This window comes from Aythya ferina (genome assembly GCF_964211825.1).
Source record: "Aythya ferina genome assembly, chromosome: 15".
Lineage (NCBI taxonomy): Eukaryota > Metazoa > Chordata > Aves > Anseriformes > Anatidae > Aythya > Aythya ferina.
The window spans coordinates 9,623,253-9,646,149 of NC_140314.1; the positions used below are offsets into that span (position 1 = coordinate 9,623,253).

Below are 22,897 nucleotides of genomic sequence, written 5' to 3' on the forward strand. Positions count from 1 at the left end.
CCTAGATTGCAAAGTACAGCCCTCTTTATCCTGGATATTCTAAGAAACTTTAAATATTACTGCATTATAAAGGGTAAGCCTTACAGTACCCAGACAGTTCACAACAGAAAAGTTTAAGATCCCTGCTGAACAAAAAAATGACATTGAACCCCTGCTATCATCAATCATAAGGTATAAAAATAATTTTATACAGTTATTTACATTCTTTAAAAGTATGTTGATTAAGTTGCAATAAAACTAAAGTAAACTAAGTTAAGCCAAATAAAAACAACACAACAACTCCCTATCTCACGGAATTTTCACTTGCAGATCAATTCCCTTCACAGCCGTTTCTTCCATGGTAAGAACACTCATGCTTCAGTAGATAATAACTCTTTCACACACATTGACAGAAGAAGAAAACAAGGCAAGAAAAAAAATGGTTGTCTAACTACTGGTGACCCTCTCCATCAAGACTTGAGGCCATTAGCTCAAATGCCTCCAGAGGAGTCTCCTCTAAGCACAGCATCCACTTAAGACATTTGTATTTATGTTTAAAATCTAACTGCTGTGAAGCCATGTATTGTTCTTACGGCGGCTGACTCAGCTGTGTCTGGTACAGTAGCTTGTTTGTACAATCCTCAGTTCGGACACACATATCCCAGGGAGAAAGCCCTCCCAGAGAGATCGAAAACAAGACAGGCTCCAAAGAATAACTTCAGAAGCAGCATGCCTGCACTCTTGTGTTATCAACAATTAGTCTGAAATACACCCTTATCAGCACAGACAGCAGCACCGGAGGTACTGCACAGCGAATAGCTCCCTGACACCATTACTAAACAATGCGTTCTGCCATTGAAACAGGAGAAGGAGTAGAAAAAAGTATTATGCACATCAAAAGTGCTTTCTAATAGACACCTGCATAATTCTTTAATCAGAAGCTTAGAGGAATATTTACTGAAGAATAAAAATCTGGAAAACTGCGTGTTAAACAGCAGTCTTATACTTTGGGCTGTACTGATTCTATCCCAGTGGCAAACCCTCTAAGGTTCAGGACCTTCGCAACATACACAATGTGCACTGAAACAGAGCTACTCATTAAGGGAACTCATCTCAGACTCTGAATAACAGCATTAAGGAGTCCACATGCATGGTTTTATTTAGAAACTTCATTTAATAATGTATTTATATTAAAATCATCTCAGACTTCTTTTAGAAAAGCATTCGCTTAAGAATGCTGCTGATATTTCCTATCCAGGGCACTGCTTCTTCTGCCTTTCATCATGCCCAGAACATAATGTAAACACTACATAATATTTGCAGGGAAGGAATCTGAGACTGGAAAGTACACTTAAACACCTTCAACTGGAACAGCACATATTTTATCCTAATGTAGTCATGGCCTCTATTTGCTTCTGCGTACAAGAGCCCTGGCCCATTGTTCTAATAGGGTCTGAAGCAACTTTGATGTGATCTCACCCTTCTCTCTCTTTTATTAGTTTGAATGTAAGCTAGCCACAAACACAGTGGAGATGTTTCACATATCAAGAATATTTTTTTTAAATAGGAATTTAAAGCAATCGCAGGCTATGCAATGGCTTTACTTCTCCATATTGTTCTTAAATAGATGTGGGGAGAACCCAGGCCAGAGGCACATTTGGCATGCAATGTTCCATTAGATCTAGAACTCTTATCCAAGGATCTGCTGCTTTCAGAAACATACTGAAACAAGGGAACTTTTTCTTTGTTGTTGAGCACAACTACCACCAGTATGGCAATGCGCACTTCAGTAATTTCTTCTTCATCTGACAGTGCTTTTAATCTTAGGTCCCTCGAGAATACCAGAGAAAATAGAAGGAGCAGGGAAAAAATAGTTTTTATTTTTAAATAATTCAGTCATTAACTCTTAAGATACATTCAACATGGATCTCACTAATATCCAAAGAAAACAGAAGAGCCTTTTCATAGAGGGCTGTGGAAGTTTTCCTACTTTTCCATTCATTACAAAACAAAACAAGAACAAGTTATCAAGTACTGCTTTGGAAAGCATGATCCCAAACAGGAGAACAGACCTGCAGATTTGTTTCACTTACCAAAAAAGGAGCACAAACCCAAGTGAAGGTAGCCATCGCAGCAAGGTAAGCAGATTTTTTTAGGACTTTGAGCTCTTTCTGCCTGATCTCCAATACCTTCTCTCTGAAGGCTAATTCCCAAGCATAAAGTTTCAGAACTTTAATCCCGTTGAGAATTTCATTCATCAGCTTAATTCTGTTGTCTTTGCTCTTCATCTGCGCCTTCTAAAAACAACATTGCAATAAATAATTAGCAGAGCACAATACTTGGCAGATCCACAGAGTTCTCAGCTTTTATTTTGCAACGGCAAAATTTACCTCATAAGCATCAAAAGCTTACTAGATTCCCAAGCAGGAAATCTGAAACACTGTCTGAACAAACAAATACACAGAATTAACACAACATTTTAAACCAATTAAAAGAATGCTTCATACAACTAAAAACCTGAACCAAGATCAAAACAATTGTGGTACTGGTTTAAGTGTGATTAATTCTGCACCAGAGAACCTCAGGGCTCAGGTTCCTCTAAGTACAACACACAGTTAAAAATATGCCACTCTAACCAAGCTTTGGTGATACGCAGCTCACATCTGACCTTACACAAAACCTGGTTTTGCTTCATTTTCAATGCTATCAATCACTTCCTGATGGTGTACTAAGGCAAAAAGCTTTCTATTCAGCAGAAGGAATACAGACCATTAGGAAGAGGGAAACCTTTGAAGAAAGTATTTTAATGAGGGCTGAGCAAAGCTGAAACGATGTTCTGACTCAGCACCCAGCAGAGTTAGCAGACTGCACCAGGACAGCAATCTCAGACAGCTGTTACCAGGGGCAGCGTGGCTGTGACAGACTACCTATTCCTGCTCCACCTCATGTAGGAAACAAATGCTGTGGTACATTCTGATGAACATCTGGAGATAAAATGTTTCATTCAAATAAATTAGCAAATGTCAGGGGAAATGTGTTGAACTTAGCTAGTAGTGAAGTTTTTACCAGAAAGCACAGAGCTGTTGGAGGTTGTTTTTGCAATAGAACAAACAAGAGTTTGAGCCTAGATTTGCCCACGTGCACCCTCTGCAACAAACTGACCCTCTCTAATTGAAATCTACTATGACCAAAGAAGAGCCAACCACTGACACTCCTTCCTCCTCATCCCACCTGGAAGAAGTAAGAAACAGCAAGAAACGATACACCAACACTGCAACCACCATCCTGGAAATGTAAATATTTCACTCATTTTAACGTTCATTAGGCAAACAGTAGCACAAGTTTCCTCTTAGGCAGCAAGTTAAAAACTAATTTCAATCTAAACATCTGGCATTTCTTGAAGCTGGCTAATCTTCAAACCTTGCTGTTAACTTCTGAAAATTTTTTTGACGATTACGTATAGATGTAAGGCTGAAAAATACATTAATTTGCATTTATTTTGCATACACATCGTTTCTGACTCTTCCATCCTTTCTCTTTTTTAAGCTGTAAATAGGTAGGGGGCACAACTCCGAAACAAGTCACAGAACAGTACACATTTCTTAAAAGCCCTGTCACATACATAGAGCTTCTTACCTGATAGGTTTTGGTCTTCATTGCCATCACAGCATTTATGGGAACCAGAAGGATCATAACAGCCACACCTGCCAGTACAGAAGGACCTAAATTCTGAAGAGAAAAATACACAACTGTAAACATTTATTCAAAACCATTTTTTAAGATCCAGGGTCAAACCACTGCATGTGGTGCAGAAAAGCATTCTGAAATACCTTTTCAGCATCTTCTTCCCTTTTCAAGAGCAGCTAAGGGGAAGAAGATGATGATCCAATATGGACTTAAACTTATGTTTACATGCTTTCATGTTTGAATCTTAGACATACACCAGTAGCTTGAATACAGAAGTATATTTCACTCAAGGGAGATTTTAACATTTGTCTTTTGTTCTGACGAAGAGAACCATGCAGAGAATGACCAACTTCTTGATCAATTTCATTACCCTTCAGACTGACAGTAAGAACTGGCAAGAGACAGCCTGGCGACTGGACTAGAAACATGCTTCTCATACGGTGACTCTGAGTGTAGAACCAGGACCACTTTTCTTTAAATCACATGATAAATGAGATACTGTAGGTGTTGCAGTCCCTCCAAAATTAATAGCTCCGATCTACATCCTACCCATATACACTAGGTTATACAAATCCAAAGCCTTCCTTCTTGGTAACTGAAAAGAAGTAGCTCTGAAAGAATTCTGAACAGCGTTTGTTGCATGCTGCTGTAAACACTCCAGTGGTCTGAACAGCTCTCTGCAGTCATGACGATAAGAAACAGCACATTACCAAATTCAAAACAGCATACAACACATACAATACTCACCTGCCACAGTAAGTACAGTGCTAGTATCACCTGGAGGGGTGCAGACCAAATCATGTTTATATAGGTAGCCAAGTCCATGAATCTCTGAGCATCCACAGACATTAGATTTACAATTTCACCCACAGTAGAAGTCTTTCTGGCAGAATTTGTGATAACGAGTGCCTAGGTGGATTTAAAAAAAAAAAAAAAAAAAAAGAAAACAACATGAAAAGACTTACTCATTTCCTTTTTCTCCACGGAATTGAAATTGCTTTACCAAACTTCATCTTTAAGCATCTTTTTCATGCTTCATGTTCTGTTTACCCTGCACATCTTAAAAAAAATGTAAGGTGTGTTGATGGAAGAAGCACTCGGGTTAAATTAAAAATAGCAACAGGTATTTGCAAATAGGGTTGGTTGGTGTTTTTATTGCTTGTGGGGGCATAGGGTTGCTTTTCTCTTTTAAGTGTAAAAAGTAGAATCTTCGCTTCTTGTCACATATTTTTCTCACATACAGCAAATAATCCTAAGCTTTCTAAAATGTTCCAGATTACTCCAGGAAAAGGTGGTACTGCCCATTAAGTCACTAAGTAAGCTGTAAATGTAGATACATCTTAATTTTTGCACAAATTTAAGTAGTTTTACCTGCTGTCTAAATGAGAAAAGGTTTCTTGTTTACCCGTGGGAAGGAAGAGTTGTCAGAAACCAGTAATTCTGAAAATGTTTTCATCTCAAAGCTTTTTATTTATAAATCAGATACTCTCTTATTTCTATTAAGAGTTAAGAGACTGCTGGGCTGATTCCTAACAACTTTAATTATTCAGATCTAAGCAGCGTGTTCTCACAGCCACTGAGTGGCATCATCATATATTTAGAAGAATCACTTACCTTTCGATAAATTACACCAACAATAGCTGTTTTGAGTCTCATTCCAGTTACAAAGCAGATATGAAAATACTGGTGAAGAATCAGTGTCTGAAGACAGGCACAGACAAACAGCAACCCGGTATAAAAGTAGCCCTGCCAGTCTGGGGCATGTTTGTCATTTACAAAGTTGATTAGCAATCTGTGGAGAGAGGAATCAGCAATCCTGCTATATAATGAAATCAAAAGGAAATTTCGCAGTTACAGACTTTGATTATTCTAAACATTTCATGGGTCATGCAAGCACCCAAAATGCCAGACTCAAATGCAGCTACTTCTAGTTGTTTTACTACTTCTCACCTTAAAGCATACAATCTCTCTTACTGCCTTAGCTCGGTGCTGCTTTACATACTGTGACTTGTGGTTATATTAACCTTTAGATTTCTGAGTAGTCCCACGATCATCACAGGTTACAAGTATACATTAATTGTCCTGATATTGCTGAGTATGCTCTTGCGTGGCCTTCCTAGTGTCGGAAAGGAAGCTATGATGTCAAAAATTTAGCGTATGATGTTATAATTTTAAAACCAATGGGCCAAAGTCATCTGCACACATGAAAACTTGCATGATAGCTATACTCCATTGATCTAGCTAGAAGCAAAGCACATGGTGACTGGTATACTTAAAAGCATGACTTAAGCATACTTAAAAATCTGTCCACATATTTTTAATTTAATAATAAAGTAAATAGATCTTACTTCAAAATTTCTGGGCCTGTAAACATCAAGAGATCGTGTGCTGCTTTAAACAGGAAACTCATGAGAAAATACGGTCCAAAAGTTTTATATAACACCTTGAATAAAGATGCCTCGTAGTTCTTCTGAGATGGTTTTATAATCAAAGCTTCAGCCTCTTCTGTCACATCACCATTTGAGTCACTTTTTTGCTGCTTTTTGGATGAGTATAAGATGTTTAATGGTTGCCTGAAATAAGAGTTAAAATATATTGAAGGCATACAAGGTAGCCTTTACTCAAGCATAAAACCAAATGGAAAAATGTGCAGTATACCATCAGACGTTTACTTCAACTAGGCTGATAACAATTTCTGATATCAGTCAACTCAATGGCCTGTCTTACATCATTCTTTTAGAAACAGCAAGTGTCCCAGGAACAGGGATAGCTGTTCACTGCAATTCTTTATAGATTAACTGAGTTTTACTGTGAATCTCTCCTATAGCAGTCCAGGGGAATGAGGGTTGTAATCTGTGTTAAACTCAAATAAAAAAGGATGTTATTATTCTAAAATTCAGTATGCTGAACCTTCATCAAAATGGAAGCCTCACTGTATTACAGGAGTTAAAAGTTTGCAGTCAGATTTATGCCCAGTCATCCCCAATGAGCTGAACACATCTATTTCACGCAGCTGGCTTCCATCAAGCTACGTACTTCCGAACTTCTGAGGACAAGCTGTACGTAAAAATACACTGCAAGAAAGCAAGCACTCCTCCTTCAATGAAAAGATACTTCTATTTAGGTGCAGTAAAAGATGATGAAAGGAGAACAGAAACTGCAGGCATGCAGTCTTTCTAATTTTAGCCATCTTGCTTAGGTGTTCAGGCTCCCTATATAGGGAAAGGAAAGAAATAAGCTTCTCACTTCTACATCCTGAACCACCCTCCTGAGAACTCCACTAACTATAGAGGGAGCCCAAGCTCCTAAATTGCATGGCTAAAGTTTGATTGTGTGAAAATATTCCCTCCTAAGGAGCAGGGTATGTATGGAGGAGAATTCCTACACAAGGAAAATTACAGTAATTGCCTTTAGATCATGAAAGACTAAGCAAAACTTGATGCAACTCATCAAACAAAAAAACACCATTTTGTTCCTTTTCTATATGCGGTTAAGGACAAATCCAGAGCTAGCACTTGAATAACTTGAGCTTTTGAACTTCTGCATCTCAGAGGAGCCACTAGCCAAGTGAGACCACCACACCCCTTACAACATTGCCCTGTCCCAAGCTCCCAAAGGTGCCTCCATCAGAGCAATACAGAGAAACCATGCTGGTGGGATCAAAGCGCATTCAGCTGCATCTTCCCCAGTATTCTCCAGCATGTACTTCCACACAGTTATTTCCTCCTTCTCAGCATTTTAGAAACACACACAAAATCCATAAATATTTCAACAAAATGGTTCTTGACTAATCAATTTTCATTTGTTAGTGAAAATTTTATCACTGATAGGATAGCTAACTTACCTCTTGGTCTTTGCCCACTCTTTTGCCCAGTTTCTAGCCAAACCTGGCACTATCTCTTCTGATGTGTCCTCTTTATTTAATGACCACAAATCCTTAGCTTCCAAAGGTCTCCGATAACCCTGAATCATCAACCTGTATTAGAAAGAATTAACATAATGTATTTGAGAATACTAGAGATATACATGCTATAAGACAGTGAGTGACATCCAGCCCCAAAACAAAACCAGCTCTTCATGAAAATTCATGCAAGAATTAGTACCTGTAGCAACACAAGTTCAGACACTAAAATGGTGTTTAGCAATGGATATCCTCCTGTCGTTTACTGTGAGAATTAGAAACCAAAAGATCTAAGGATCCAAGATATGCCACTGAATTCAAATTTCAGGAGAATAAAAGAAAGGATAAAGTGATCTCATTTGAAAATCAGCCAGGTGACTAACATTCCCATGCCTACTAAGTTGCAAAATCTTTATTAGCCTTTAATTTTATAAAGCCATTCCTTTCATCTAGCTTTCTATTTAAACTCTAGCCAAGCACCAACCACAAATATACACTAATAATATATTTCCATGTTTCTATGTTTAAACACATAAGAACATGTGTTGCAATCAAGTCATACAGCTAACAAAAAAAGAATGGATTGGATAAAGAACTATCAATTCTGAATGCCCTAATTTCTAAACACAGCAGATAATTTCTACCTTTTTATATTTCCCAAATTAAAAAATCTGATCAAATTGTTTTGACAAACAATAAAAACATTTATTAAGCAACATTCAAATCAAAGACCCTTGATTAGGAAGTAAAAAAAGACCAATTGTTTTGTTTTCATTATCAATTTAATCTGTTTACAAAACTACCAACCAAAACAAAGTTAGTATTGCATGATTATTGCTAATTGATCTCAGAATGCAGGATCCTGAAATGCCGTCTAACTTTAACTGGTGCTTTATGTATCATGCGGGTCTTACCCAGTGATCCACCAGAACGTGATTCTGGACAGGAAAGAAGCACTGAACTCTGGACATGGTTTCTAAAGGAGAGAAAAAAGAAATCAATCCACGTAACAGAATGGCTGACACAAGGACATAAGAAACAAACCAAACAGAAAAAATGCCTTTGAATTATTGTTTTCCTTCCCTAACTATTCAATTTTCATTTATGCTTTTGAGAAATTCTTTAGAAAACACAGGCAAAAATCCAGCTTCACAGCTGCCAGCAGACCAGCCTACTGGGACAGAGAAAGCAGTGCTCTGTATCTACAAGGCAACAAACAGTTGATGGAATTTTATAAGACAGCACAGGCCAGACTATTCACAATCAATGCCTAACTGTATCAATGTAAGGAATGCTATCATGAGAGCATAAGTATGTTATTTGGGTAGAGTTAGAGTCACTAATGAAGTTCAGGGGTACTGTTATGGTAGCTAAGTGCTACGATTCCATCAAAAATGACACACAAATAATAGTGAAAAAAAATCAAGCTCAGTCAAAGCATCCCAAAAAGATCCTGAAAAGCCCTGTATCTCATTCATCAACAAGCATGGGAAATTTAAGCATCCTACAATTGCACACAGCTAGCTCATATTCTACATCCAGAACAACATATCTTTTTTTAATCTTTTCTTTTGGTTAATATCCTCTCCTAATCTGGTTGGATTAAAATAATACAAAAGGAGGCTGGAAGAATTTCAAAAGGTGCCAAAGGTGATTTACTTGCAAAATTCCAGTGGAGATTTCTCTTCCCTCTTTCAGTGCTCTGAACAACATTTAAAGAATGCTAAAACAAGCCACTCCTTTAGCACACAAACCACTATGGTTTTTATCAACTATAATTGGAGCTACACAGGTATTTCCATCTACAAAACTCAAACATCATTACAGTACTGCAATTAAAACAGTCAGAGCCATGTTTTTCCCAAGATTTACATTTTTCAACTCATGTTTGTACAATGTGGCTTCTCCATTAAGCTATGGTTTGAAGTGTGTTGCAGTCAAGCTACACAAAACAGACTTGTGTATTTCCTCTCCTCCCCACAGAAGATTTTTTTTTCTTTTTAAACTTTGTATGGAAAAACGATAGTATGAGACAGCTAATTGTTGTTGAACAGGGAAAAAGGGATAAGAATTCAACATTTCTATCATACTTAAATACTTGCAACAGAATGATTGCAAGCAAATCCAACAGCCTGACTTAACAAATAAATTTAAAAAATTTAACTCAAAGAAAGCTCAAAAAAAGAAGAGGGAGGTACTTACAGCCTTTAGCTACCTCAACATTCTTGCCAGATAAACTTCTACTTCAGCAAACATTTCCTATTTCATAAAAATTTCAAAATATTCTGAACTTTACAGAAAATACTGTATTGTATTTTTCCTTTGTAGTTTTTAAATATATTTTTGAATGGAAACTGGAATTTAAAGAGCCAACTAGATATTGTAACTACCTAGATAGGACTTCTAAAGGCAAGTGTTTAAAATATTAAAATGTTTGTATTACATTGGATTGTAACCATTTCATTTTATTAAAAATAGCATTATGTTAAGACCCTGAAATACTGCTAATCCTACTGACATTCACGCCAGAAAAGAATAATGATGAGCTGTAAGAAGTCTGGACCTACATAACATAAACAAAGCAAAAACAAGATGCAAAATGTATTGTTTCATTTCTATAGACATCACATCTACATCTCTGAAATTTCACCATAACCTTTTGGTTTAACTAAACTTGTAGTAAAATTTTACTGAAGACTAACAAACATTTCTCTTGTGGAAAAGCTTGGCAAAGGGAAATAAAACATTTTAAGAATGAGTGACATGATTTGTTTTGTTTTTCCTCCTATCATAATATTTAACAAACAACACTCATCAAAAAGTTAAAATGGAATGTCTGCCTTATTTCCTAGAGACACTCCTAGAAGCACTTAGGACACAAGAACAAATGACTGTTTTCAGAGCACCCTGCAATTATTGTAATCAAAGCAAAAAAAAAAGATTTTCATAAATCCACGGTATACTGTCAAATACTTTTCATCCTTGAATAAGATGAAAAGAACCCAAGAATGAAGAGAATCCAAAGACTCAGCAATACACTGTTCTCCAGGCACACACATGCAGACCGTCTGGCAGTGGCAACGCAGCGCATCACAGACAGGCATACTGGATACTGAAGAAGGTAGAAACTGCAATTCATTGACTGCTACAACCAGTTGTCCTTTTCCATAGTTAAAAAGGCAACATTCATCACACACACATGCATTTCAAACTTTCCTTCATCAGTCAGTGCCAGCTAACATCCATCAACCCAGAATGAGCCTTTATAAAAGAAATAAAGAACTGGGGTTTCTGAACTTGGCACATCCACCAAGCCCAGGCAGCGACAGCCATCATTCCACTGGGATTCAGAAGATAAAGCTCAGGGCTGAGCAAGCAGAATAATAATCCAGCATCCTGTGGGTCATTTAGATGTGTGCCATATAACTGGCACATACAACTATGAATATGTGTGAAAAAAGATAATGTCTACAGAAAATGAAAGTTCTACATGCAGACCACCCTCTAACCTTAACTGCCATTTCTGCGGTTGACAGAGTTCTTGCAATCAAACTAGTTCAACTGTTGCTTGACACAACAGGTTCCTACAAAATTGAATACAGCTATTCAAAGTCTCAAGTTTTACAGGTGTAAATTGTTTCCTCACCTTCAATTGAAAGGGAATGCACGCTCTTATGAGTTCAATGATTACTGAACGGTATCAGATGAACAGGAAGACAGCATTTCAAATCAAACTTTCCCACTCACTGCCAGAAGCACTAATGAATGTAAGTAACATTGACTTTACCTTTAAGAACACTATTCAGAAATGACCGAGACTGGTTTTGCTCTCTTTCTTAACTACAGCCCACCCTGTTTTACATGTTACAGGCTTCATCTTCTGCTCTACCAACTAAGGAGCATAAAGAACATTCTACTGCAAATTCAAGTCAAGAAAGTTTCAATGATTTAGCATTTACGAGAATATGTCCCTATAACTCATTGAATAAAACATACCAGTTATAATACTCAGTGTAGACTGAACACTTACAGGATCATTTACTGTTTCAGAAAACAAAGGTGGTTGCTCTGGAAAACAACACAGTATGAGTTGTACAAGTAACAGGATGAAGTATGTGCAGAAGGTGACATAACGAAATGCATCCACTTCAGCACCCTACAAAGGAAGGTAATATTGCAATTAAAAGGCTTGAGAAATTTCTTTAAAACAGCATGTTACTATTTACAAAAAACAGATCCTTACTGTAAATTCTGCAAACTACATCGATACTACACTACACATACCACCACCACCCACCAACCACCCTGGAAATTAAAGTCAATGACTATTTTGGTGAAGGGAAGGTAAAGACAGCAGGGAGGAGATGGAGGATATCACATATGGAATCTCCCTTCTTTGTTTTCATTCTATCAGTGCCATAAATACACAAGTATAAACTTCTTCTGTAGAGATGTGCTCCTTAAGACATGCTCTGTACCAACACAGCCTGCCCCAATTAAGAATCAAAGTACAAAGCATTTGTGCTCTGGATAGAAAGGATTTTCCAAAGCAAATTTACTGGCATGTACAGAAAAAAGACAAGAATCAGAGAAGCAGAATTTTGATTACAATTTGTTGTGCTCAAACTCCAGAGGTTCTTCCATTTTTTCTATTGGGACTGACACATAACACACAGTTCACAGAAATTAAAGCACAAGGATGAACGTAGTTAAAGACAAAAATATTACATATTAGCACATAGTTAAAGACAAAAACCACCCTCAAAAGCTAAAAACAAACGGCTGAAAGCTCTCAAATGTCACAAAATGTCTTTTCTTTAAAGAAAGGAAAGTGATATGTCATTTCCAGGCACATTAAGCTGTTACTTGAGGTGTTACTATAAAGCAAACTGACATAAAAAATGTTTTACTTCTGTACTTTCATTTTGTCTCATCAGATATGAGACCACATCACCATCAAACCAAGTGTTTCAGGAAGTCTGCTGTGTAATCAACAGGAAGATGTAAACTCCCAAAAGAGTTTCATATCAAACACTACAGACATTTATTTTATTCAAGCAGGCGAATCCCCTTTCTCAAACAGCCAGAGGAACTTTCTTGGCAACTGTTGCTACAGTACGATCACTATGAATTTCACTAGCATTTCAAAACCTGAAAAACAAGAGCCATTAAGTCACACTCATTTTGCTTTTGTAACATAGGGAATGAAGGTACACTGAATGGATCATTAACTAACCTGACCAACATAATCAGCAAGCAAGTACTTTATTATAGCAGTATTGGGGATTACTTTCAGCTGAATGAGGCTAGCAATCACTTACCGTATTTAAGGCAAATATTATTTTGGATCTAAAAATTACTGTGGCACATAGCAATGAGATGAGCCAGAAAATCGTCATTACACCTGAAGACTGGACTCCTTTCATTCTTTCATATTGTATTAAAAACGTGGCAAGCAACTGTGGATAAACAAGATGGAAATATATTCACAAGCTAGGTTTTACAACAACAGATTATATACATATACAATGTACCATGTTAAATTGTGACTATTAAACATTTCAAATCCCCTATCTCCCAAGTATTCTAATAGCTAGAGATTTCAAATGTAATGCAAAAATATGTTTAAGTTAAAAAAAAAAAATAGAATTAATCTCTGGAGCAGTAAAGACAGGTAGTGGACAATGGGAAAGGGATATGTACGACAGAAGCAAACTACCACATACACAAACACACTGTCAAAAGCTGCCAGTCTTTATTTTTTCACTTTTCTAGTTTTACATTGCAAATCAACATGTAATTATAGTGACTCTATGTACTTTTCAAGTATTTCCTGACTAGTTCTTTTCAAAACAAAGATTTCTTTCCACACAAGAAGTCTGACAAAAGTTTGGTATCTACCCAATAAACCATCACAAACTATTTAACAGGTCTTGCATCTGTCAGTTTGCTTCAGGGCTGCTGGGGTTTTTGCTTTGTTTTTTGTTTGCTTTTGTTCTTCCCCCCCAACCATCATGTTTAACACCTCTATTCCAAGTCGGTGATAAATGTAAGACAACTGTTTAATCAATAACAGGACATTTTACTTGAAAAAATTGCAGAGATACTGCTGTGAAAAACAACAATACTTATGCACCAGGGTAGAAAGCAGCTCGATGGGGACCCCTAGGTGCATTGTGGGGCTCCAAACATAAAGAAAACATGCTCTGAAGAATGGTACATGTAAGAAAGTTTGTAACACCTTCATTGAACTTCATAAAAAACTGTTGAAATTTTTATCATCTAATTTCATCAGTCCTCCCAGCTTGATTCTTTCTCCCTATGCTTGAATCAAGTTATTAAATGTAAGCTAGCTCAAGCCTACCAAAAAAAAAAAGCAAGATAACGAGCACTGGCTTGCGTGCTGACATGCAACAGACACACTGAGCAAAGCTGAGCTTTTTTTTTTTTCCTTTATCAAAAGAAAGCAGACACTCCAGAGTCACCATTTCACAGTTCAGCTACAAATAGAGTCTCTAACGTAAGGACTGTAGCTTAAGGAATGAAAACACTGTGCCTAAGAATAAGGTGTATACTATTGCTTAAGGCCTTGGAACACCACAGGCCATAACAGAAGAACTTACCATTGTTATACCCAATACTGTAGGGCTAATGAGAAAAAATGGAGCTCGAAAAATATTTTGACTTCTTTCCCAGAAAGAGTAGAAAAGGTCTGCCCAGCAGACTATCCACAGTATTAAGCCCAAAGCCTGCAATACAAAAGTGTATTTTATACATCAGTTCACACAGATCACACAGTGCAATACTTCCATGAACACTACATACAGTGGGTTAATGTAAGAGTCACAATCAGATCACTTATTTTAGACAATCCTACTTAACAACTTGCATGGAAGAAATGTAATTTGGTTTTATCTACCAAATCCCACAAACAAGAACAAAGTTTAACTTTTAGTACTATATAATTCAGTGTCTTATGAAACAGAAAGCTGGGGAATCCCATGTGTGAATAACAGACTGCAGAGACAAGAAACTACCCTTGTTATTATAGCCCTTTTTAAAATTTTTCATTTGTTCTACAGAAAAATATTAAGAAAATACTAAGAACTAATTTCACAATAAAAGTAGAGCAGAACTTCTAGAAACATATGTTGTATACCTTAAAAAGCTGATGGGATTATTAAGGTTTCAAGATTGAGTTGCCTCAAAATAGACTTCTCCAAGTGGTCTTACAAATGATTTGCATGCTTTTTTGATATGACAGTTTCAGAAAGCCTACTGATAACAGGGCAAAAGAAAAACACTAGACTTGGAAATCAAACAAATGTAGAACAAGTAGATTACAGCTAGATATTGTGTGCATGGACAGAGACTGATGTTCAACAAAAATAGTTGTGCTGAAACATAGCTGAAAACAAAATCGGGATAAACTTAGAATCACAGAATGGTTACGGCTAGAAGGGACCTCCAAAAGTCATCAGGTCCAACCCCCTAGCTCAGGTAGGCAAACAGATAAGCTTACTAAGTTATGATTTTAAGAAGTCACGTACCGTTTTGGCTTTGTTGAGGTTTGACATTTGGATGTACCCCCTGTCATGGCAGCGAAGGTATAGGAAGTACACTGGGAAGCAGGCCCACAGGTAAATGCAAGGAATCCAGACCAGAATTGTGTTCTGAAAGCACTGGGTGAAGTCTGGATTTTCTGTGTGCCATGTCAGATTCCAATCCTGGGGAGAAAAAGTAGGTTGTGTTAAAGAAAGCACAGAACTTTGTTATATAAAAAGCAAACAAAACAAGCAAACAAAAAAACCAGCAGCTGCTATCTGCCTTATTCTGTAACTTATTGTATATTGTGCATCTAATACTGTAAATGATGCATCTAATTTTATTGTACGTTTCACAGCTAAGAAATTTTTAGCCTTCACGAGAAGCCATTAGAGTCACTTTTGTTGGCTACCCACAGCTCCCATAACAGGTAACTCATTCAAATATAAAAATTGAGATCTTTAACAGCCTTCATCAGCACTTTCATATTATCATTGCAGAAAAATAAGGTGCCAATGCTAGCCATCTCCCACTACCCATGTACACATAAACAGCCAGATATACTCCATTCCAATATTTAAGCGTGGAAGTGTTATCTGGCACACAGTAAGAGTGAATACCATGAGATAACATCACTATTCGTAGAAGTCTGATGACTCTGAAGCTGTCTGCAGCAAACCCAGTTGAGACTTAGTGGTAATTCACACAAACAGCAGTAAGTAGAACAGGCTCACCCTATTTCCCACTGAACAAAAGGAAAATATACATCAATATAACTGCTTCCCTATTTTTTTCAACGTAATTGTTTAAAATGAGAAAAAACACCGTATGCTCAAACCAGAACTGACACAGTAATGAAAATGTGATCATCATTTCCATTCCTGGTACAAGGGCTAATTATGAACATAGAACCATTCAGGTTGGAAAAGACCTCCAAGATCTGCTGGTCCAACCGTCCCTCAGTATTACCCACTAAACCACATCCCAATCCAACCTTTCCTTCTCCAGAATCTGTAGTAACATTAACTTTCATACCCTATTTATCATTGGCTGGCATTAGAGAAATCCCTTCCAGTAAATTTTACCTTAGCATTACTGTCTTCGCTGTAAAATTTATTACAAGGGACATTTCCTCTGAAGTGCTGTGCAGTTCTGACTCGCCACCAAAATGATGCAATACAAACATACTGCTCCTGCACACAGACTGCAGCATTCATCAGCCAAAGCAGAACTTACAGGTTTCGGTTTAAAAGCCGCACAGCCAAGACAAGCAGTCACATGCCCAAAGGCTTGTCAACCACAGTGCCATTTCAGCTGCAAAGCATTTTTTTGGACTGTTGTATAGCCTGCAACTGCACCCAACACCAGTACCACAACTGGGACATAGTGGCAGTAAACTTTCTCAGCTATAAAACCGCACAGGAACACGACATCTGTATCCTTAATTGCTCTCAGCTTCCACTGGTTAAACAAAGTATCATACACAATTATAGAGATAAACAGACCTCAAAAGAAAGGAAAGATACAACTTGCAAAAACTGCTGACCAGATACTATTATAATCACAGAGCAGGAGGTTTCCCCTTAAATTTGACCATTTTGCATAAAGATGGTAATTTTGACCTTTTCTCTCCAAAAGGTTATTTTGAAGAAAAAATATATATAAACAAATATACTTTCATGCCCCACTCTGCTCCCATTTTCTGTCCGAATCTAGGACTTGACTTGTTGAGATACAACAGAATATGCACAGCTGTTATTTCTCCCCTGTAACTCCACAGCATTCTAAAATTTCTTTTCACTTTTTTTTCCAGTTAAAAAATAAAAGAACCATCTCAAAACCTAACGCAGCTGAATCAAATAAATTAATAGTGGTAGAACACAAAAATGCCTAAATGTGTTTTAGCCTGTCCACATGGGGATCACATAAGTTTTTCGTGACAAGGCAGCAGCTCTGCAAGGCTGTGGGTGAGCCACATGCTTTTAAGTTCCCCAGCTGCATAACATCATCAGAAATTTCAGCTGAGTCATCCTTACTTTTAGCCACCACGCAAGTGTTTTTCAGCCTTCTAAATCCCAGCTGCTCTGCTCCAGCACAACAGCCAAGAAAAAAAGTCTCATGACTCTGCAAGAACAGTTTACAATTGACAAATTAAGATGGTTAATATGATTACACAAGTGAACGGACAAGATTTAAGCCGCTTTACCAAAAAGAAAAAGAAATAAACATGAGATTTGATGCTTTATTTATTTTAGACACTGCTTAAGGAAGTTAACTACCTTCTTTTCTGGTGTTGTTTTAAACTGCTTGCAATAAAATATATCAGGCGCCTACCTGAAAGGGCAGGACAGCTATTGCAGGTGTCACTGCCACGTGGCAAAGTGGAAGGAAGCAGTGCTGCATGCATGACTGCTGGGCACATTGGCCAGAGGATATTCTAAAAAAAACATGTGCAATCTGTAGTTCATTGGACCTTCATATTTGCAATTGATGTGTTTCTGTGCAAAAGACAAGAGGGTGCGACGCAACAGTACTTCAGGGTTAAGAGCAGAAAGTCAGGACAAGCGGGCAGGCTGGGGTAAGATTACTGCTAGAATTTAACAGCTACAGCAACATCGGTGTATCTTCTTTCACGCTCTTCCAGGATTTGATCCAGAGGCTGTCCAGAAGCCAAGCAAGCTATTTGTAAAACACACTGTACTTTGTGCAAAGGAAATGGCTGCACGCAGGTGAGGTACAGAACCCCTTCATCTTCACATCCATTTCAGGTGACAATAGGTAAGGAAACCATGCACAAAGAGACACACGTGGCAGCATTTTCCCTGCTGATTTCCTAGGTGCAATTAATTCTCTTTAGCTACGTCTACACAAGGCAGCAGCACAAATAGGAAACGAGCTACATGCTGCTGAGGACCTAATGTCCATACCAAGTGTTTTTCACACAGGTACACCCAAGGGGAGCTGCAGGCCCCCCTGCAGACTGACTGCAGTGCCCAGCAGCCCCTGGAGCACGTTCCGCAGTCAGTGCCTGTCTGAGGGGTGCTCAGCCCGCTCCAGCGTGAACCACAGTGCAGGGCTGGGGATTGTCAGGAGACTGCCTCTGAAGCAGGATCCCAGACTGAACCTCAGTTCTGACATTAAGCAGGCAAAGTCAAGGGGGACTCACATCTGAGGATCCACGTGGCAAGGTTTTGGCAGCAGGGGGGGCTGCAGGGGTGGCCCCTGTGAGCAGAGCCCAGCAGCTGCTCCATGTCAGATCAGAGACAGCTCCAAAGGGAGCTGCCACTGGCCGGACCAGAGCCATGTGCAATACAGGTGGGGCCTCTGTGGGAGCATAATTAAAGGAAAAAATCTGCTGTGCTACAGCAGCTGGGAGAGAGGGGAGAGAGAGTGAGAAAACTTGAGAGAAGCAGCCCTGCAGCCCCCAAGGTCAGGGCAGGAGTTGCTCCAGGCAGGCAGCAGCAGTTCCCCTGCGGCCTGCGGAGAGGCCCCTGGTGGAGCAGGCTGTCCCCCTGCAGCCCACATGTCCCACATGGAGCAGATCTCCACGCTGCAGCCCGCGGAGGAGCCCCCGGTGGAGCAGGTGGATGTGGCCTGGAGGAGGCTGCGGCCCATGGAGAGCCCCCACAGGAGCAGCCCGTGGAGAGGAACCCATGCAGGAACAGGGGTATGGGGGGAGCTGCCGCCCACCCATGGGGAACCCGTGCTGGAGCAGTTTGCTCCTGGGGGATGGATCCCGTGGGACGGAGCTGTGGGGGAGCAGTTCCTGGAGAGCTGCTGCCTGTGGGCAGCCCCCACAGGATCAGTTTGGGAAGGACCCCACACGGAACAGGGGCAGAGTGACCGCAAAGGAGCAGTGGAGAGGAGATGAAGTGTTAGGGACTGACCGCAGCCCCCATTCCTCCCAGTTGAGGGAGAAAGACGTAGAAGGTGGATGGGGGGAAGGTGGTTTTAGTTTGCTTTTAGCTCTCTCTACTCTAGTGTGTTAGCAATAGGCAATAAATTATATTAATCTCCTTTATGCTAAGTCTGTTTTGCCCACGACAGTGATTAGTGAGTGATCTCCCTGTCCTCATCTCAACCCAAGAGGGTTTTTTTTTTTCCCCCCATTGTATTTTTTCCTCTTGTTCCCTTGAGGACAGGAAGTGAGAGAGCAGTGTGGTGGAACTTAGATACCTCCCCATGTTAAATCACACCATCCCAAGGAAGGCATACCCAGAAGTCTGCACGGAAGATACCACAGTTTTATGATGTTCAACCCCAGCTGGAAGACGCATCAATCTCATCATGAAACCAACATGTATTCATACTCAAATTACAGTGTTCAGTTACAGAAGTCTAGACTAGTCCTGCCACTTTCAGGTAGATGTTTCTCCTTTGGTTTACATAAACCCAGTTTCAGATTTGTTTTGTATCAGCAGAAGCAAAAGTCCGTAAAGATCAGTGCAGAAGCATTCACTAAAGCAGACCTTTGTATTTAATAGACCTTAATTAGCAAAACGAATTATTTTCTCCCCTGAATAAAGCATTAGAATGATTTTTGCAAGTTCTGTTAAAGCAGTATGTTGTCCCATTTTCACATCTCAAAACTTAGTAACAATATTCACTCTGGTGGATCACCTAACACTTCTATTTTGAAGAGCACATCAAATGACAGAGATCCAAGTACTCATTAAAAGGTTACACAAGCTAGCAGCCTCCTGCAATGCAGGAGGAGGAAGAGACAAAGTGGGTTAGTTTTACAATTAGCATAATTTGGTAGCAGCCTTTAGATTGAACCATGACTGCAGGTACCCACAGGAAAAGATTTGCAGAGTGATTGATCTCTGTTCCTTTCTTGGTGGATGTTTGGATGATCTGCTTACTTTTAATCTAGTCCAGGAAATGCACGTATCCCAGGTTTTAGGTTTTTTTCCCCTTGCTTTTTAATTCCCTTGGCAACTTTAAAGTTTCCCAGAATAGCAAATGGGTATTTTTAAAATTGTCTGACCCGTTTCTCAGTTTTCATTCTAAAAAAATGAAATTTTCATTTCTATCTCCAGCACAGTAGTTGAAAAAATACCACAGGTTTTGCGCCAAATAGCTTGTTGGCACAAGTAGTCTTCATATCATATTTGAAGCAAAACCCTCTAAGATAAACACAAAAAATGCTTGGTGTTCCCTGGAATCACATGGATCTATTCAGAGGTAAACTGCGTATTTAACAGCACCTGAACCCTAGGAAAAAAAGTAAGGACAAGTTATGTTAATTCCTGTCTAAAATTTCAGGAACAGGCGAGATAAAAACATTGGCAGTGGTCCTGTAAGACAAAATGGCAACACAAAGGATTGGTTATTCTGCTGCTGTTGAGGGAAGGAAGACTACAGGCAAGCTGCATACCTCCAGTGTGTCTACTCTAAGGAGTAACAGTATTTGACACTTGCCAGGACCTTGTGCCTGGCTGCCTCTCTCCTGGCAGCCGGGAGAGGCTGCTAAGTGAACAGCCACTGGCCGCCTGTTCTCACATCAATAATCCTACTTGACCCACAGCACATTTCAAAATTCTCACTGGCAGAAACAGAGAGACCAAAATCGCTCAGTTTCATGCCTGCTGTGCGCAAGTGTGCTAGAGATGTGGGCTGACAGCCACACTGTTAAACCCACCTGTACGAACCAGCTGTGACTGAAAAGTGACTTAAACATTACTATGCACCTACATAAAAAAAATGATATTAAGATTCCAGGGTAGTTTTGTAATTTCAAGGTCAACATTCCTTCAAAGGGAGCTGATACTGATATCAGTGTGTACTCCCTTCTTAAATATCACCCACAGAAGAACCACCTTTGAGAAACCATAGGTTGGTATTACAAGCTTATTTTCTTAGCAGCAATATTTTTTTTTGTTTAATTCAATGCTTACATTTAGTAGAACGCACGTAATTAGGTCTCTCTGGCACCAACACTGTTATTTCTACTGACAACTTTCATTATAACAGTATCACCACTTTCTTATCCAAATAGGAAGTCTCACAATCTAACAGATATCACACAAAAAAATTCCCCAGTATAACACTCAAACAATCCACGAGCTGACTCAATCTTTTTCCTTCAGCCTGCCGCAAGGACATCAGCCTTAACCCTACGTTATTTACAACAGAAAATTTCCCATCTGCCTCTCCCCAGATTGAAGATTTTCCTGACCTGGCCAAGCATAAAACCTCAGAAGAACTAGCATCAGTGTACAACATGGGGTGGAGAAAAGGACCTCTCCGTTTAAGGCTGCTTTGAAGAACTCTGAACTTGCTTTGGAGGTATCTGATACCACCATTCTCCATCAAAACCAGTAAGAATGGTTACACTGTTGTCTGCATTAAAAACGAAGAAAAATAGAGAACTCCAAAGTGATCCAGATTTTGTAATGGGTTGGAAAAAGTTTTCAAGTCCTGTCTGTTTTCAAGTCATGAACTTGAAAGAACTCTTCAAAGCTATTCAGCTTAGCAAGCAAACTTTATTAAATTCATCCCTAGAAGTTTTGAATAAAGACCAAAATCATGTTCTCAAAGTACTGCAAATACATCATCTTTATTCCCTCATTCACATTCCACTGTCAGATAATGAAGCACGGACTGAGGCTCAGCATTTCTCTAAGACAGCATATTGAGACTAGAGCCTACAAGCATAAACACACACCTTCACCAGCGTAACATTTGCCATATTGTGTTAACTATTCAGACTGAACCACAAGGGGTGACAAGTTGATAAAAAAACAGGCAACAGATACACACAAAAAAAAATTTACTCCAGAACTCCCACAAAAAAGCAGTAGAAATACCCACACCTGCCAACGAAATTACAGCCACAGCTCTCCTGTATCCTCAGTTATATTCACAGGAATTAGAAGCAGACAATCACTATAGCCCTAAGTGCAGCTAACGAAACACTAAGTTAGATATATGACACTACAAGCAACCACCATAAGCTTCCTTCTATTTACATGTTTATAAATCCTTTGAAAACACTACATGCATTACAGCAGAAGTATTTGAAAAAAGCACTGCTTACATTAGAGGATCCAATGGCTCTAAAACCAATTCCAGATGAAGTTGTGTAACATACAAAGACATGTATTTTTTCACCTTCATTGGTATTTATTTCCTCTGGTGTTGTTTTTTTTTTTTTTTTTTTTTTCTTAATAAGCATAAAATTAACCAAAATGCATTGATCTCTGCTGAGAAGTAAAATTCTACTTTGCTGCAATGCATGAAAAGTAAGTTTATGTTGTATTTAATGAAAGCTTTCAATATGCTGCCTATTCCTATGAAGACATCCACTAACTGTAAGAAATAAATGGCTTACTGCTTTATTGCATAATCTAAGGGTATAGTCTGCAAGTAGGGAGTAGCAGAAAAAAATATTTTTTTGTACAGATTTTATGATAATGTCTGTCCAGCAGCTACTTCCTACATTCAGTGAAAGCCCCATGGTTTTTTGTTAAAAAGAAAAAAAAAGAAAGGATTCTACTAAAAAGTAAAGTCCATACAACCAGATACTTGATCTCATTCCCAGACCTCCAGAGACTGAAAACACCACTTCTTCAAGGAGAAACAGAACAATTATGTCCCTACACAGAACTACACCATTTATCTTAAGCAGTAGAATAAATGAACATGCCGTGTGGTTAATCACTGATTTGAGAAGAGAACTCAAGACTTGCCTTTGTGGTCACACGTGAGGATAGGTGCTAACACCCTCACAATACAGACCAGTAACAGCCTGGTTAGATCAACACTTTTCTGCCGTTTTGT

General features: G+C 38.8%; 1 protein-coding gene and 1 long non-coding RNA gene across 5 annotated transcripts in view; one reads left to right on the forward strand and one right to left on the reverse strand.

Moving 5' to 3' along the window:
* Positions 1-22,897, reverse strand: part of LOC311445065 (multidrug resistance-associated protein 1) — a 57,708-nt gene that overhangs the window by 26,285 nt on the left and 8,526 nt on the right. For 2 of the 4 annotated variants that reach the window (XM_084536756.1, XM_084536755.1), the window contains 11 exons: positions 15,118-15,294; positions 14,191-14,316; positions 12,889-13,026; positions 11,598-11,723; positions 8,482-8,543; positions 7,511-7,642; positions 6,015-6,239; positions 5,281-5,458; positions 4,414-4,575; positions 3,616-3,708; positions 2,073-2,276 (listed from right to left, as the gene is read on the reverse strand). In XM_084536756.1, coding sequence (XP_084392882.1) covers positions 2,073-2,276; positions 3,616-3,708; positions 4,414-4,575; positions 5,281-5,458; positions 6,015-6,239; positions 7,511-7,642; positions 8,482-8,543; positions 11,598-11,723; positions 12,889-13,026; positions 14,191-14,316; positions 15,118-15,144 — 1,473 coding nt within the window. In that variant the 5' untranslated portion in view covers positions 15,145-15,294. Of the gene's footprint in view, positions 1-2,072; positions 2,277-3,615; positions 3,709-4,413; positions 4,576-5,280; positions 5,459-6,014; positions 6,240-7,510; positions 7,643-8,481; positions 8,544-11,597; positions 11,724-12,888; positions 13,027-14,190; positions 14,317-15,117; positions 15,295-16,197; positions 17,010-22,897 lie in introns of those variants that run through there. The other 2 variants (XM_084536754.1, XM_084536753.1) reach the window with 2 other exon arrangements.
* LOC311445190 lies at positions 17,129-21,654 on the forward strand. The gene is made up of 2 exons (XR_014698269.1): positions 17,129-18,427; positions 21,205-21,654. It is a non-coding gene; the product is annotated as an uncharacterized lncRNA (long non-coding RNA).